We start from the raw sequence: 18491 nt of genomic DNA on the forward strand, positions 1-18491 counted from the left end.
AGGAGCAATCTATGTGGGCTTTGGCAAATGAAAGCCTGTCATGTGCATTCAGGGATAGTACAGGGATTAACAGGTGATTGACTGGTGACGTGAGATCCGTGTATAAAAATGAGAGTAAAGTTTCTAAGGTTGATCATGTTGTTCGAATTTTGAGATCAAAATCGCAGCTTCACTCTCACTTCTCTGTAAAACATTACATTTCTGGATCAAATCTCCCACCGCTTCTTCAGAAAGACTCTGACTCTTTCTCAAACAATAACAGAAGTCGCTGGAAACACTCAGCAGGTCAGGCAGCATCTACGGAGAGAGGAAAATGAGTTAACATTTCAGGTCGATGACCTTTCGTGAGTTTGGACGGAAGGTTATTGATCTGAAACTTTAACTCATTTTTCTCTCCATAGATGCTGCCTGACCTGCTGCGTGTTCCCAGCGACTCCTGTTTTTATTTCAGGTTTCCAGCATCTGCAATACTTTGCCTTTTGTTTCTGAATCTTTCTCCTCCTATCGAGGTGTCGTTCCACCACCCCTGCCATTCAGACGTGAGCCTTGCCGTTGAGTTTCCGCAGGCTATTCGCATGGAAAGGGGGCGAGGAGGAGGTGGCGAAAGGGAAGGTGGTGTGGGGGGGAAGTTGGGGTTCCTGAGTCACCACTGAAAATCAGGCACACTGACTTGCTCCAGTGACCATCACTGCAAGGAACATTGTGCTTGATTGGGATCGGCTGCGACACTACTCTCCTATCTCCTCCCCTCTACGCTGCAACATTTGTGATATTGAATAACCTCCCTCTACCCCCCTGCCCTCCACCCCTCTCTGATCCCAGCCCGCAGCAAACCCCCTCATTGTCCAACACCTTGGGACGTCCTCCTAATGTGAAAGGCACTGCACAAATGCAATCAAAGGCTCAATCTTAAACATTGACCGCTCGCTTGGGCAAAACCCTGTGTCCTTAGATCTGAATCCCCTGAGATGACAATAGGAGCAGAGGACTCTGGGGAAGGAAGAGGAAACTAGCGGAGAGAGAGGATGGAAAAATAAATGTGTCTGGTTCCTGCCAGTGCATCCGAGGTCACCTAACATGATCCCTGATCAGTCAGATCACCGTGGTGATTTGTAACTTACTTATAAACACAGATTACAAACCACAAATTGCATAACAACAAGGAAGATATAGCTTTTCACTTGATCGGCTTGGTGTTGCCGTATGCGGAAACCTTCACAGGATTGATACTGTGCAGTGTAGTGACTGTGCGATTGATTGTAGGTGATGTATCTTATAAGCACTGAAGGCAGAAGGTTTTTTGATGAACTTTGATCTATATACTCCTAGCCTATTTGCGTTTGATTTCCTCTTGGCTTAGTTGCTAAGATTAATATTTGTTCCTTTTTCTTATCATTTATAACTGGCTGTGGTTGTTTGGAGCTGGATTGGTCTGTCGTTCGATGTTCTGGGATTCATGGCCGGGTGGGGAATGCTCCTGGCTGGAATTTGGCCTGTGACTGCAGGTTGTAGCTGTGGACTGCTGTGAGGTGAATGGGGAAATGAGAGCAATGAGGAAGAAACAGCATTCGGAAAATAGCTGGAAAAAGACAAGGGAACAGAAGTCTACAAGTTTATAGCACAGAATGAGCTATTGAAAAGAGCTATCCATTTGCAATAATCCTTACAATAATAATAATCCTTGCATTTGATCTCATGCCTTCTCAAAACGCTTCACAGAATATACTGTAAAGTGAATTGATTGTATATTTTCTGGGCAAAATGCAGCAGCCAATTGCACACAGCAGTAGCGTCCCACAAACAGTGGTGAATTGAGTGATCAAATTATTATTATTATTTGAAACAAGAATGATAATTATAATAATACTTAATAATAATAACAATCCTTGTATTTGGTATAGCGCCTTATCATGTCACTGAGGCATCTCAAAGAGCTTCACAGAATATAATGTACAGTGGATTGACCGTATTTTGTGGGTGAAACACAGCTGCCAATTCCACACAAAGTTGGGATTGAGTGATTTTTTTTTTAGGAATTATTACCCCTGGAAAGTGATCCGCCAATCGACTAACAACCAGGTTCTACTCACAGAGGCGTGTAGGGTTACAAAACTTGCCTAAGCTTTCACTCGGCCCGGAAATTGCATTTGGTATAGTGCCATTCACATCAGGAAGCACTTCGCAGGATGTATAGTGTAGTGACTGTTTATTTTGGAAGCAAATGAGGCCAACGATTTGCACACGGCTACAATGTGAATGACCAGTATTATCTGTGGAATTTTTAGACAAGACACCAGGAGAAACACGCCTCTCTTTTCCTATAGTAGTGTCATCGGGATCTGGAGCACCAGCCTAGAGACTGTCACCTCAAAGTCCTGATATGGCTTGAACCCACAATTTTCTGATTCAGAAGTGCGAGTGCTACCGACTGAGCCAAGCTTCGTCCCATTCTCCTAACTTTTCCTCCGTACCTAGAAGAAAGCTTGACTGTATTACACATTCAACCAAATTGTGCAAGCACATTACAGTAACTCTTCCACTTTTCCCTTGTCTTACGGTGAACAGTGAAGTCATAATCAGCTCCATCTGAGTTTATATCATTTATAAATCATCATCTGGCAGAACAAGAAGGATTAAGGGAAAAATGACCCTATAATCCTTGTATATGCTGTAGTTGAGACACTAATCCAAGATCCCACCTGCCTGTTCAGGTGAACGTAAAAGATCCTACAACACTCTTCGAAAAGAGAAGGGAATTTCTCTCTCCCGGTATCCTGGCTAACAATCCATCCAAATAAAACCGCTCATTCACTTCATGACTGTTTATGCGACATCAGTGTGCGCAAATCATGTGCCACGTTCTCCTGCGAATTACACGGTCACTACACTTAAAGCCTGCGAAGGCCTTTGAGACATCCTCCTGACATGAAACGCATCACTTTGCAAGAACTTTTTCGAAAGTATTTTTGGTTAACCCATCCCAGTCCACAGTTTTCACCTCTTGTGTCACCGTTGAATAAATCAACAAAAAGGCACAGTAGAAAACCACCCTCATATTTTACCGCCCTTGCCCCTCTTTAAGAAGACATTAAGCTTGAGAACCTTAATCGGCATTGCACTCATGAGGATTAATAGTAAGATTAATTGCTGGTTTATCTAAAAATGAGTACACAGCAGGACTTACTGTTAAGTGCAGAGATTAATCACTATAGAAACAGAGGCTGTAAGCACTACACACAAAGGCAGAGCTGCTACAAAAACAGTATTTGGGGGCTCGGTCCACTTGAGAAACGATGATTTTGCAAGCTCCGAAGTCTCTCTCACAAGCTCCTGGCATTGATTGGTTTCTGCTATTTGTACTGAAACATTCATTTCACTTCATGGCTGTTTGGGGTCGTTGCTGTGCACAAATTGGCTGCCACATTTGCCTACCATACCAAAAATACAGTCACTCCGCTTTACACTGTATCCTGTGAAGCACTTTGAGATGTTTTGACGGCGTGATAAGGCGCTGCATTAAATTAGGCATTATTATTATTATTATTCTCTTTTTATAAAGGAATTGGGTGTTGCATTAGGTTAGCGTATTGAATTCCCTTCTCTTATAGCCCAGTGAGTTTTTCAGTGAGTAGCTGAGCCACACAGATGGTGAGGGCCACAGAGTGAGGTTAGCTCTGAGGCTGACCTCAGCTGCGTGGCAAAAGGGGAGATTGGCTTCGGTACCTTATGTTAGGCCGGAGAAGTCAGACAACTTTGGGTGATCTCCTCTGGAAGGTGCGTGATATCGGTGGATGCTGAGTGAGTGTAAAATCAGGCCTAAGGTTCTTTAGGTACCAGCCTGGCTCGGTGGTAGTGCTCTCGCCTCTGGTTCGGTATTCTGGGTTCATAGCCCTACGTCAGGACTTTGAGCTGACAGTCTGTGTTGACACTTCAATGCAGCACTGAGGGAGAGCTGTATTGTCAGAGATGTCATCCTTCCGATGAGACGTTAAAGTGCCTGTCTGCCTGTTCAGGTGGATATTAATATGGCACTGTTCAAAAAGAGAAGGGAGTCGCTCTCTCCCTCGGTGTCCTGGCCAACAATCTCCCAAATAAAATTAGTCACTCTGTTTTGGAACATTGTTGTATGCAAATTGTCAGCTGCATTTGCCTCCAAAGTACCAGGAAGGGTGGTTGAGGCCAGGATGATGCACTCATAAAAAAAACAGCTTGATGCTACAATGGTTTCCTGAAAAGATGAGATCAGATGAACCTTCACCCAAACTTTGCTCCTGATCTCTCGTGGTTTCGTGATGTCAGATCTGCTGTGAGAGGCATTACAGGGAGTTATTGAAGGGTCACAATGCCAATTAAGTTAGCACCCTACTGAAATGGGGAACTTAGATATGTTATCTCAAGACTTCTGCCAACTTGACCGACCCACTGACCAACCGCCTGGCACCACAGTGCGACCTCTGGTTGAGTGATTCAATCCCTAAATGGCAGCCGTCGAGACTGGTGATTGATGTAGCCAAATCGTAATTGAATGAGAGTCTGAATGAGCTGTCAGTCACACCGTCTGATATCTCCATATCACTCAGCCCCTGAATTCTCAGAAGCTCGGCCCATGTTCGGCTGGTAATACCTTATTCGGAGAGGTCAGTCGATGGAAAATGCCATTGCAATTCGAGGCTGAAATATGCATGAGGCCCTCAATCAATCGACTGATCGCATGACTTGTCTGTCAAGCTGCAGACAACAGTGAGAATCTAGCTCATTCTTTCAACGATTTGTGCAATATTTTTTCCCTCAATCATCCATGAAATCCCATCTCCAGCCACGCTCGCAGGACCTCCTGTGTATTGTCCTTCGTATGACACCCGAGGTACTGATCTGAGCTGCCTGGTTGAACATTAGACTGGAGAATAAACGTAACAACATAAATGCGAGATTTCTAATGGAATTTGTTAATAGAGAATCTGAATTGTGCACATGGGTGGCAGTTGTGGGGGAGCGGAGCTGGTGTGGGAGGCTCCTTTCGGTAATCAGAAGCAGTTTTTCTTTTGGTCAGCCGGGTGTCTGATGCTTGCAAAAACCCATCACTGTGCTTAAGAGCGTCCAAACCAAACTGAGAATTCCATGCATCCCACCTTACACATGGAGATTCCAGAGATAGATTGTTGGAATGGACTGCGCAGGTTGTCAGGAGCCAAGGCTTGGGGATCTTTTTAAAAACTGAAAGATGTTTTAAAGCTCAACAGTAATCATATTCTGTGTATGTGTGTTAGTATCATTAAGACGGCAAGCAATACATACACGCTCATATGGTATCCTAGAGTTTGATAGTTCACATTCTGAAACAGGCACTACAAAGACCTTTGGAGCCTAAGAAAGTTCTACTATTTGTTATAAAAACAGAAGTCACTGGGAACACTCAGCAGGTCAGGCAGCATCTATGGAGAAAGGAATGTGAGTCAATTCTTTGGGTCCAGGACCCTCAGAACTGGTCGTGTACCCAAAACGTTGACTCACTTTCCTTTCTCCATAGATGCTGAGGGTTCCCAGTGACTTCTGTTTTTGTTTTAGATTTCCAGCATCTGCAGTATTTTGCGTTTTGACTATTTGTTATGTTGGTTTGCACTCCTAGAAATAAGCCGACGTCACTCCCAGGGTAGATATAATAGCAATCATAATCCTTGAATTTAATACAGCGCCTTTCACATCAGGAGGCTTCTCAAAGCACTTCACAGGATTTACTGTATAGTGTAGTGACTGTGTAGTTTGTAGGCGACGTGTAAAGAGATGTTCTGATTTCCACTCCCCATTGTGTTATGATTATGATAATAATAATAATCGTTGTGTTTGATATAGCACTTGTAACGTCAAAACTCTCAAAGCGCTTTACAGTGAATCCTTTGTGTTGCCTGCATTCATTCTATTGACTGCAGGCACTGTTTTGACTGTAATGACCAGTTTTATCTGGGGGATTGTGGGCCAGGACACCAGGAGAAACTCTTCTCGTTTTGAGTAGTGCCTTGGGATTTGTCATATCCACCTGAACAAGCAGACAAGGTTTAACGTCTCACCCGAAGGATGGCACCTCTGACAATGCAGCACATCCCCATCGCTGCACTGAAGTGTCAGAATAGACTGTGAACTCAGAATCCTGACGTGGGGGCTTGAACCCAAAAGCTTCTGGCTCAGAAGCAAGAAAGCTACCAGCTGAGTCTTTCTTTTGTTGCACAATTTAATTTACGTTTATTTAATTGAAGAATAAATTGATTAAGCTGCCTTATCAGTGACAGAGATTACGGTCAAACTCCAGTCTCGATCTCTAGCCTCCAATCTCCTGGGTGGTTCTCTTTGGGATGATAAGTAAGGAACTTAGTAACATGCTCTAGAGTTAGAGGAGAGCAAAAGGAAAAGATTGGGTCTGGGGCTGGAGAGTCAATGCTGGGACAGATATAGACTGACCATAGGCAACGAGTCACTTTGAGGCCAGTCAGACCTAACTAATATATAAATAATATATGAATAATTATAATCCTTGCATTTGATATAGTGCTTTATCACATCTTCTAGATGTCTCCAAGCGCTCCACAGAATATACTGTAAAGTGAATTGATTGTGTATTTGTAGGCAGGACTAAACTCTGATATAAAAAGGTCTTAAGCGATGCCCAAGAATTAATAAGGACCTACCTAACCCCAAATGACCAAAACTAACTTGAGAATGTACTTTATAACTGTTTTTGACCTCCCCGCCCCAGCCCCCGCTCCCCAACTCCTCTCCCCACCCCCACCCCCCCTACACACACACACGCACTGCCGCTATCCCCTTCTCCCCGGCCATGCCATTTCCCCACAGAAGCAACCCGACCAGAAGTAGATTTCAACCGTTTCTGAATTGTATCTTTTGCTATTTCCAGGCTTTGTGAGTTTTGACAATCCTACCAGTGCTCAGGCTGCCATTCAGGCTATGAACGGCTTTCAGATTGGAATGAAGAGGCTAAAAGTACAACTGAAACGACCAAAAGATGCTAACCGACCGTACTGACCCGCCCACGCTCCTAAACAGGTAGACATTCCAGCACTATGTGAACATGGGACAGATCCACTCTGCTTACATGATACCACGTAGTGCTGCAGTCAACAACAACAAAAAAATAACGCTAACACAGGTTATTCACCTTAAGCCTTTCAGTAATGTGGATGTCAGAGTAAATCTATCTTTGCAGAATATCAAGGGCTAAAATTCTCACACTGAGCTGCCAGTAGTCCCTCGTTGGAGGAGGCAAACTATTAAGTTGTCATAAATCCTAGCGCAACTTCAGGATTCAGACGCTTGAGCCTGAAGGAACATTCTAACTTAAGGAATAAAGGGACAAATTGTACCCAAATTAATTTGCCAGACTCCGTAATGAATAATTAAGCTCAGCGGCCTGCAAAAAAAATTGTACAGCATCAGTTTTTCTACCAGAAAGCCTTTAGCAAATGTTTAATGTGTACAGTTCGCTTGTTAAAACTCCGATTTGCCTGCACCGCCCCTACGGCCCTCAAGCACGTCTTATTACCTCTCCCGCCCCTATCCCCCGTTCTCCCCCACCATTCCCTTTTTCTGCCGTGTAACAGGTTAAAAGTGGCTTTTATTGCCTTATGGTGGTTAAGCAGCAAGGGTGGGGCGAAGGAGTTGGGTGGCTGAATGCTAGTGAATGCAGCAAAACATTGTGTTCAAAAGCGCATTTGACTTTAATTTTTGCCTCCAATGTTTTATAAAAGGGATATCTATTTTGGTGTGAATATTAGTGTGTAAAGAATAGGAGCAGAATTATTTTGTCAAGGGTGGGAGGGGGCAAAACATACCATTAATACTGAGAGGAGGTGGTTAGCATGTGCACTAATAATAATGATCTAATACTAATATTACTACTACTAATATTATTATTAATAACCCCTTCCCTGATACCAACTCCCAGCTCGGGTTCAAATACCAGACTGTTGTTGTTGTTATTGTTGTTGTTGGTCTCTCTGACTGGGAGAGATGGACTTTATTTGTTCGGGTGGTTTGAATAATTGTGCTTGAAATTGTCAGAAACAAAAGCTTTGCAGTAGAACGGTTTGGTGAGCGCATCACTCGGAGGTTAACGTACTCTGTTCCTACCAGAACTTTGATTTGTCAGATGTTTGTACGTGATTAAGTACCCCAAGGCTGTGGCAGCTACATTCTTTCCTGTTAATTACAATTGCAGATAGAGTGGGAGTGATTCTGAATGCGGAACTTGCCAGCTACATTGAAGCCAACAGGGTTGTAACTGACAGGAATGGGACTGTTGATTTTTGGGAGATATTCCAATATGCCTGATGCTTGCTGTAGGATCAGAAACAGTGCATGTTAACGAACGACATGTTAACAATTAGTGATGTGTCACCTTGAAGTTGACCCAGATTTGTGCAAAATTCCTAAAATTCAGTCTCAATTTAGAAGTTGTTTTCCGCAGTTCTTTAAACGAAAGCCAGCTCCCTATAAAGTAAGACTGGGTATAACAATTTTCCACAATTTGGCGACCAATTCAATGTCAAGACATAAGAGCATAAGAAATCGTAGACGAAAAAAGACCAACGTCCATCTAGTTCTCCTTCCACCTTCCTGGCAGTCACATGCACATATGTCGCAAACTCCCTGTGTACTATATCCCATAATGTTATTTCCTAAAAGAGAGCTATCTAATCTGTTTTGAAAGATTCAACATTTCCCGAGGGAGCCTGTTCCACAGGTTCACTATTCGCTCACTGAAATAGTGTTTGCGTAGATTCATTTTGAATTTACCCCCTTCAATCTCAGGCCGTGTCCTCTGGTTTTACTGTTCCGGACAAGTTGAAACAGCCTGTCATGATCTAGATTCTTTGGCCCCTTTAAGAATCTTAAAGATAGCAATCATGTTGCCTCTCAATCTTCCCTTTTCCAGCGTGAACATGCCCAGTTTACTTAGCCACTCCTCCAGTCTTTCCATTCCCTCAATCATTCTGGTTACCCTCCTCTGTACCTTCTCGATTTCTCCAATATCCTTTTTGTACTGCGGCGACCAGAACTGTACACAGTACTCTAAGTCTGGTCTCACCAACGATTTATACAGTGGCAGGATTACCCCACTGTTTCGGCTGCTATTGATCTTTTGATACATCCCAACATCTGGTTTGCTTTACTCACTGCCCTGGAGTATTGTTGGAGAGCTTCAATTTATTATCAATCAGGAACCCCCAGGCCCTTTTCATTTTCCGTACATACTATTTTCCTTCCGTTCAAATAATAGACCCTGCTTTAATCTTAAAGCCCTCTGGCCGGTTTGAAAACGGATTTCAAAGCTGGGAAGAAATAGACCAGACAGAATGTAACAAAAAAGGTACAATATAAAGACAGTAACAGAGAGCGAATAGGAGCAAAGTGATCTCAAAGGCTTAACACGTGTTAATATTGTTTAAAACAGTTAGTCTTGCAGTAATTTCAGCAGGTTAGGGTGTGTGTGCATGCGACTGCCAGGATGGTAAAGGCAAACTGGATGGCTCTTGGCCTTTAGTTTAGCAATTCTTATGTTCTAGGGCTAATGTTAGAGTAACAAAAGTATTTATCGTGTTTGATTGGTTACGTCGATTGTAATCTCAAGTGTTTACGTCCGCCTGTTTGCAAAGCAGAACTGGTTGTCGCAGGGAGAAGGGTATACCAGGCCAGGAGAGGAAGGAGATTATTATTAGTAATTGTTATTTGAACTTTAAAAATGTTTTCTTTGCTGTACATCAAAATTGAGCATCTGCAGCAGGAATCGGAGGACAATTTGGCTTCTCAGAGGTGGCGTTCACAAAGGCAGATATTGGGACACAGCTGTTGATAGATACCCCGTTAAGGCAATGATGGTCCTTTTTTAACCTATTACAAAGCTCAATTTGTTCATTTTCTTTTTCTCCTCCCCCGAAAATATTGCACTTGCCTGTAATGCTATCACCGTCCACCACAGGGTGCTCACACTTATTTTACGGAGTTGTAGTGACCATATTTGCAAATATATTGCAGTAATATTCTTTACGTTTGTGTTAACACCACCACTGCTTTCCGATCAGACCACTTAGATGACATAACACTGATCCAAATAAGAGATTGAAAAGTAGACTTTAACAGGGTATAATGTCTGTCCTTTAACTGCAAACTGTTTTGTGTTATATTCAAAAAATGTTTGCTCATTTAAAATCACATTAAGGTACGTTTATTCCTAATTTATACATAACCTGTTTCTCTTTGAGTATTTGTCTGCTTTTCCTAATTTATTTTCGAGCTTTAGACGGCAGGCTAGTGGATGGTTTCAGTTTGTGGTGTGTGTGTGGCTTTTTCTTCTTTTTGTGTTAATTTCAGCCATTCCGAGATACTTTCACTTATAGCCTCAAACCCTCTGCTTCACAGCAGTCGCCCAAAGCAACCTTGTAAGTGCCAGGATTCCTCCAGACATTACAGGAGGTGGAATCACACCCAACATATAATGACAATAATACTCCTTGCATTTGATGTAGCGCCTTATCACATCTTCGAAACGTCTCAAAGCGCTTCACAAAATATACCGTAAACTGAATTGACTGTATATTTTGTGGGTTAAACATATACTCTTCAGGGAATGACAGTAAAATAATAATCCTTGCTTTTCCTTGGGGATGACAAGTTTGCACTGTTATGGGGAGAGGGATTGATTTGGAAGCTCTTTTCAAAGAGATGGCACAGACACGATGGGCCGAATGGCCTCCTTCTGTGCTGTATAATTCTATGACTTGGTAAATTGCTTTTCACATCCAAAGGACATCCCAAAGTGCTTCACAACCTTTACTGTGAAGCTGAGTGACTGCGTATTTGTAGGCAAATGCAGCAGCCTAATTGCTCACAGCAACCTCCCATAACCAGCCAAGGAGTGAGTGACCAATTTTATCGGGGGATTGTTGGCCAGGATATCAGGAGGATCTCCCTTCTCTTTTCGAGCAGTGCCATGGGATCTTTAACCTGAACATTCAGATGGAAACTCGCTTTTAATGTCTGATCTGGACAACAGCACCTCTGACAATCAACATATCTCCCAGCCCTGTGTGGGAGTGTTTGCCTGGACTATGTGAATTCAAGTCTCGAAGTGGGACTTGAACCTTCTGACTCCAAGGCGAGAGTGCTATCGACTGAGTCGGGCTGACACACAATTAGGCCAAAACAGGGTCGATTAAACAGTACCTTCATTGTATTTGTAGGGGTTTTAGATACATCCCCCATTCCCTTGGCTCCCTTCTCAAAGGCAAGGTTTGCAAGTCAACACTTTTGACTCCTTTGATTCCCAGTTAGCGGGATATTTGACGTATACTTGAGGGAGAAGGGAACAGAAGGGTATAATAGGAGGGGGTGGGGGTTTATATGGAGTATAAACACTTGCACGGACTACAATAACTTGCTTTTATGTCGCCCGAATGGCCTGCTCCCGTGCTTTATCGACTCTCCGGGACTCGGTAATTCCTTGAGGAAAGGAAGATGTAATTTTACGGTTTCACCACGAGAGGGAGGCAAGAGTTCCAATGGAGGGGGTTGACAGATAAACTGGGATTGGAAGGTTTCTGCTTGGCCTTGCGGCTGGAATGTGTTTCAGAGGATTGTTTGGTTGACTGTATCAAAATAGGTATTCACTATTTTCTGATGATCTAGTTTGGTGAGCAACAAGAGCGATGTGTAAGCTCAGTGGTTAGAGCACTCGCCTCGCAAGCGAGAGATCCGGGTTCGATTCCCCGGCAGGGTGAAACTTTGGGCAAGTTTCCTTACTCCACACGCTTGATAATAATCCCTCAAGAAAGAAAAACAATAAGAAATTATCACTTCAATCCACGACTGTTTGTGGGACGCTGCTGTGCGCAATTGGCTGCCGCATTTCGCCCACAACTATTCAGTCAATTCATTTTACAGTCTATTCTGTGAAGCGCTTTGAGACGTCTCGAAGATGTGAAAAGCTCTATATCAAATGCAAGGATTATTATTATTTAGATTTTTAGAGTGGCGTTCGCGTCAGGAGGGCGTCTCAAGCGCTTCACGTAACTCACTTCATGCCTGTTTATAGGAGGCTACAGTGCGCAAATTGGCTGCCCTGGTTCACCAACACATGACAGTCACTGCACTTTACAGTAAATCCAGTGAAGCACTTCGAAATGTCCTTCCGACGTGAAAGACGCAATATCAAAAGCAAGGATTGTTATTGTTAATGTTATCATCATTATCATGTTATTACAGTTTAAATCACTCAGGTGAGTAACTTCTAAATGGTTTTCAGTGATAGGTCAGACAGACCAATAACACTGCCATGTTATTTATGAATGGATATTACTTTTCTTAGTCTATTTGAACTTCCTAAAATAGCTACTTTTTGCAGGAGGTTGATTTTTTGTTCACCGATATATTATCAAACCATTTCTGAATAGTCTTATTAACAGTCCCAGTTATTACTATTATTATTATTATTGCCTCCACCCTCAACTCCAGGACTACTGGCGTCCTGACCGACTGCCTGTCCGACATCAAGTCCTGGACAAGGGACAACTTTCTCCAACTCAACGTCAGCAAGACCGAGGCCCTCCTGATTGGCTCGCGCCAGTGCCTCCGCACCTCGGGCTCTGGCAGCATCAGCCTCCACGGCTGCACACTCAACCTCACTAAGCCAGTCAGGAACTGGGTGTCTTGTTTGACCCTGAACTATCCTTTCTCCCCCACATCCGCGCCATGACCAGCACTGCCTACCACCACCTCCGCAACATTGCCAGACTCCGCCACTACCTCACCCCTCAGGCTGTACTCATGCAACCCTCACCCATGTATTCGTAGCCTCAAGGCTCGATTATGGAACCTCCCTCCTCATCGGCCTTCCCAACTCTTCCCTTCACAAGCTGCAGATCATCCAAAACTCTGCAGCTCGTGTACTCTCACGCACCAGGCGCCGTGACCGCATCACTCCCACACTCGCCCGACTCCACTGGTTCCCCATCCCCCAGAGGATTGAATTCAAGATCCTCGTCCTCACTTTCAATGCCATCCATGGCCTTGTCTCCTCCTACCTCTCTGACATGTTGACTCCCTACCAACCCACCTCTGTTCAGTGGGCTCCGGCTGGTCCATGTCTCCCGCCCGACCCACCCTACCATCGATGGCCGAGCTTTCAGACTCTCTGCCTCCGCACTCTGGAACTCCATCCCATGGTCCCTTCGCCTCGCTTCCTCCCTTGCCTCCTTCAAGGCCGGTCTCAAGACCCTCCTCTTCGATCGTGCCTTCGGTCGCCTTCCATCTCACCCCTACCCCACCCTTCCCCCATGCTCGGGTCCTGACCCCTGACTGCCCAGCGCCCTGGGACGTTCTCCCGACGTGGAAGGCGCTCGATAAATTTAATTTTGTTGTTGCTGTATTAGCAGTAGTAGTAACCATTCCTCTCACCTAAAACACACACACACAATCACTCGCATACGTACACAGTAAACAGTGAAACCTAATCTAGAAGGAAAGGGGAAGAAGGATACAATTGCAATGTATTTTATAACAATTTTCCACTATAAAAAGTGAAAGTATCAGAAAATGTCTGTTTTTGTGCTAATGTTTAGGCCTTGCCCACCCCCCCCCCCTTTTTGTTTGCTTCACTGTTTGTGTTTGGGTTTTTGGTCGTTTGGGACGACATTCCAACTCACACGTTTTTACCTGTTCTGTGTGTTTCATGTCGCTCAGAAGACAAGGTCTGCCTAGTGACAAAGGTATAAAGCAGGCAGGGAACAGCTAGCGTTTAATGTTAATTCTAAATCCGATAGATTGTGTGGGGAAAAGAAAGAGCTGACGTTACACAAACAGAGGTGAGCCTTCAGGCCGATGGAGCTTCAGTGCTTCTCCGAGAGGATGGTTTTCCGTAGCCCCTGAAGGAGAAGTGGCCGATTCCACCTGCCCGACCTAGAAGCAAAATACCTATCTCACTGCTGTCCGCAGTACTGCGAGGTGGAGACTAGGCTGGGACTCGCTTGCTTTGGCTGGGAAATCCTGGATGGAATGCTGAGGGATGTCAAGGTGTGCCATCCCGGATAGGGTACAAGCTGGCTGTGTCAGGTTCTCTCTACTTGTACCAAGCAGGTTGCCCACCGAACACAAAACCGCAGCAAAGAACCGAACACTCAGGGACCAGGGAAGTGACCCTTTGGTTCAGCACCGCCTGCCCCCACACCCAACCCCTCCACTCCCTCCTTCCCTCCCAGTCGGCTCAGGCGAAAGGGACATCGAGCCCCAAAGGTGTCAAAATCTTCCATTGTGCCAGTGAAAGAGTTTCACCTGTTAACTGTCTATTTGGTGTCAACCAGTTGTGTGTGTGAGTGAAAGAGAGAGAACGAGAGAGAGAAAGGAGGGGTGGGGGGGTGGGGGCAGGGGTTTCGAATTATTTGTGACTAGGAAGAGACAAATCAGCTTGGAGAGAGTGAGAGAGAGAGAGAGAGAGAGAGAAAAAAACTCGACTACAAAATAATAACAATAAAACAAATGGAATCGAGGTACTGGGAATTATTCTACATCTCCAAACATTTTTTCTTCTTTTGCAACTAACCAACCACAACCTACACCAGGCAGGGCCCAATCATAGCTGCAGATGACCACAAGTCATTCCCAAGCTCTGTGACGTTACCTAGAGCTTCTAGCTGTCACGGGCCAGACAGGTCCCAACCCGTAAGTTGCCCGTTTGCAGTGAAGGTGTCATTTGATGACGTCCATGTGACGGACTGTCGCTACGTTGCATGGCGGTGACGTCAAGTTATTTTGCGGTTGTGCCGTGCATTTATTATTATTATTATTATTGTTATTATTGACCATGGTACCGTTAATCTGTTGTCGTAAGTAACCTTGGAGTGATGATTGGTCTTTCTTGATCAGTCGTGCGTGAACCTTTTTGACCTTTGCTGTTGTGTGAGTCGTGTGGTTTTTTTTTCTTGTTGTTGTGTCGATATTAAATGTGTTCGAAAAAAAAAAGTGTCAAAGAGAGAGAGAGAGAGAGAGAGAAAAAAAAATGGATATAAAACATTAGATGTATATACTCGGCTATACTCCTGCAAATTTCTTGCTTTGTTCTCCGATGGTCATGAGTATTTCTGTGAGCGATTGTGATCTCTCGTTTTGTTTTTTGGTTTCAAAAGCTATGATCATCGACCCCCCCAAAAAATGACAAATTTTCCATGGACCTTTTTCACTTGTGACTTAATCCATGCCTGTGTCCCAGTCAGTATTAATGTTAGTCCTAATATTCCCGGGGGGGGGGTGTGTGGGGTGGAAGAGAGAGGAAAATCCCCCAACTCAAAACGCAACATAAAATTGCCTGCATGCTTCTCTGCTACAAATATCGATGCAATCCCACTTGGGTCTTTCGCATTTGCACGTGTTCTCGTATAAAGGAACACAGATGCACGCGTTCTTAATGATCAGAATCTTTTTGGGGTAGCTAAGAAGGTCAATAGGGTTCGTTCCCCCCACCTCCCCCATACACACACACAAAAACGCACAGCCATGACACTTTACAGTAAAATCCTGCGAAGCGCTTTGAGACGCCCTCCTGACCTGAAAGTTGCTTTACTAAATGTAGGGATAATTATTATTATTGCTGTTAGCTTTTAGGATAAAAAGAAGGATCAGGCTGATTTTATTCCAAATGTAAGTGGAAGTGCCCAAATCACTTTTGCTGACTTGCACATCAGCGTGGAATCATCGCCGATGCTAATGCTTCAAATTCCTTTTTTGACAAAGAAGCCACATACATTACCTCAAACACACTCACACATCACCCTCATATGCATAAACTCACACACACCATGCCACACTCCACACTGACACACACTTACACACCACACACACATTCACAAACCCACACCAATCACACCCACATACACCCCCACACACACTCACACAAATACCACACACCCATACACCCACACACACACACACAAGTACACGCACCACTGCACACACTCACACACAACTACACATACACACTCCACCACCCCACACACACAAAGAAATACACATTCTCACACAGACCCACTGCCCACGCGCACACTCACCCACACACACTCTCACGCACACACTCACACCACGTTCCACCCCTCCGATATTGAACGTAGCCTCTGTAGTGAAGTTAGCGATCGTTCAAATTGGTTTCAGCGACTGGGCAATACTGTGGGACAAGCCAGAGACAAGGGCACTGAAATAAAACATAAAACACAAACATCACGGAGAGAAAGAGGGAGCGAGAGAGAGAGAGAGAGAGAGACAAAAAATATTTTGCATTTTGATTTTGTTATCTCAGCTCTTTAACCCAATGAGGTTGCCTTTGAAAGTGATTTTTTTTTCCCCCTCTAGTCCTTGTCAATGTCACATGCTGTCACATTCACTATAGAGTGTCCTGTGTGTAATGCTCTCCTCTGGGTATAGTTCGCAGGCTGTGTTTCAGTCCTCAATGGGCTCACACAACACTGAGCTTACCTCTGGTGCCTCAGTGACACACATTCCTTTTGAAAATCCAATGCTCAACCCCGTAAGGTCCTCAGTCGAAGTGCTCTCTCCAAACCCTCTTGAGGCTCCTTCACGCAATGCGGTCTCCAGGCTGTACTGATGGAAGAGGGCATAGAGGACAGGAGGGAGAAAAGGATTCCATCTTCATGGGTTAAAGAGCTCAGTGCCCGCATGCTACAAGGCAATTTTGTGCTGCCGCCTTTAATTTGCCTCGCGGAGCGGAAACGTGAAACCAAATGAAAAGGGTCCTCTTATGGTTAGTGCTGTTGCTGTGGGTTTGCCACTTGTGATTGTGGTTTTTGTTTTCTTTCTAGCCTTAAGAAAGAGCTGCAATGTTTGCCTCAGCATGGTTGTTCTTTCTTTCCCAGCATGAAACCAGTGCCAGCATCCGAACTACTCTTTTACTTTAAATTTTTACTATTTTTCTTTTATTCGTTTTTCTCGATGAAAATTCCTCTCTTTTTTTAAAAAAATATAAAAAAGCAAAAGCTTGGTTGTAACGTAGCAACCCAAGATGCTGTGGAATTTTCAGGTGTAGTGTGACCAGATATGGACTGTTGTTGTAGTTTAAGCTTGGTGTTTATTCAGTGGCAAAGCTAGGCCTGTTCAAGTAGGGCTCAGTTTTTCTGTTTCTTTTATTACCTTTCCTTCCCCTTCGCTCACCGCACTGCGCACTTTAATCTACAATCTAGTATATTCTGTGAAGCGCTTTGAGGCGTCTGGAAGACAAGGCACTCTCTCAAATGTAAGGAGTCCTAGATTTCTCGATTGGTTGTTCAGCTAATCATCGCTCAATAGTCCTGATCTGATTACCATCATCATAAGAGGATAACATTTTTCCTTGGAAAATTTGTTATTGCAGCACGATAATAAAATATATAATATGACATTCACTGTTCTGAATGAGAGTACTTTCAGTCCACAAACTAAGTTGAGTGTAAAGTGATGCAAACGCATCTCAACCATTCTTCGTTCTGTCTGAGTGTGAATGGGCCTCGTCGGGTATCACCATCCATAAAAAACCGGGACACTCTCTGCTTGTCAGTAAATAAACCTTGTTGTGGTTATAAAGGGGGAACCCTGTTCTAAGGCACAACACAAAGGTCAGTAATACACTGCAAACTTGAGAGTAACACTGAACGATCCTGTTTATTTATCCAACTCTTCAATCCTTTCCCACCTGTTTGTATCCTTCCAACCCTCGCCCTCTCTGTTATTGATCCTGTTTTTGCCATTGACCTCTCTTTCAGTTCATTTGGCCTCTTTCCCCCATGCATTTCCTTTCCTTTGCTTTGACAAACCAGACACGACAGGAGTCCACTTGAATATCACGGTTGTCGCTGGGTTTAACAGATCTCCTGTTGACTCAGAGGCCAATTTCAATTCTCTGTGACACCCCATTGCAGGAGCACTGCTTTGACTAGAGAGTAAAATGTTCCTCCTGTTGACTGGACAGGCCAGGGTTGGAGCTGTAGGGCAAAAACACTTATCTCCTGCAGTTGTAGTCGGAGGCAAGAGAGAATTGTGAGTCTGAGTGAGTCTTTCTTATTAAGATCACCCTTAGCGTTTTACCCACAAAATACGGTCAATTCACTTTACAGTATATTCTGTGAAGTGCTTTGAGACGTCTCAATTAAGTGATGAGGCACACCATAGCAATAAACAAACTGGCCTCAACCACCCTTCCTGGCAACCCGTTCCGGTCATTAATTACCCTTAAAAAAATCTCCCGCCGTCTGTCCTTGATATTGCCCTATGCAACTCTAAACCAATGTCCTCTTGTTCTACTGCGCTGGTTGCAACCTAAAGTTTTGATCTGGGTTGATTTGCTTTAGCAATCCCATTTAAGATATTACACATCTTCCTCTGAGTCATCCTTTCCTTCAATCAATGCCCACAAAATATACAGACAATTCACTTTACAGTCTATTCTGTGA

The 18491-nt window shown here is 44.1% G+C and overlaps 1 protein-coding gene across 9 annotated transcripts in view; it reads left to right on the plus strand.

The window, feature by feature from the left end:
• Window positions 1-18491, plus strand: part of celf6 (CUGBP Elav-like family member 6) — a 304079-nt gene that overhangs the window by 281261 nt on the left and 4327 nt on the right. For 8 of the 9 annotated variants that reach the window (XM_007909236.2, XM_007909242.2, XM_042342952.1 and 5 more), the window contains one exon: window positions 6908-7056. The exons of the other annotated variant lie outside the window; for it this stretch is intronic. In XM_007909236.2, coding sequence (XP_007907427.1) covers window positions 6908-7035 — 128 coding nt within the window. In that variant the 3' untranslated portion in view covers window positions 7036-7056. The remainder of the gene's footprint in view (window positions 1-6907; window positions 7057-18491) is intronic. 9 annotated transcript variants of the gene reach the window in all.

The sequence above is a fragment of the Callorhinchus milii genome, unplaced genomic scaffold, assembly GCF_018977255.1.
Source record: "Callorhinchus milii isolate IMCB2004 unplaced genomic scaffold, IMCB_Cmil_1.0 Scaffold22, whole genome shotgun sequence".
Lineage (NCBI taxonomy): Eukaryota > Metazoa > Chordata > Chondrichthyes > Chimaeriformes > Callorhinchidae > Callorhinchus > Callorhinchus milii.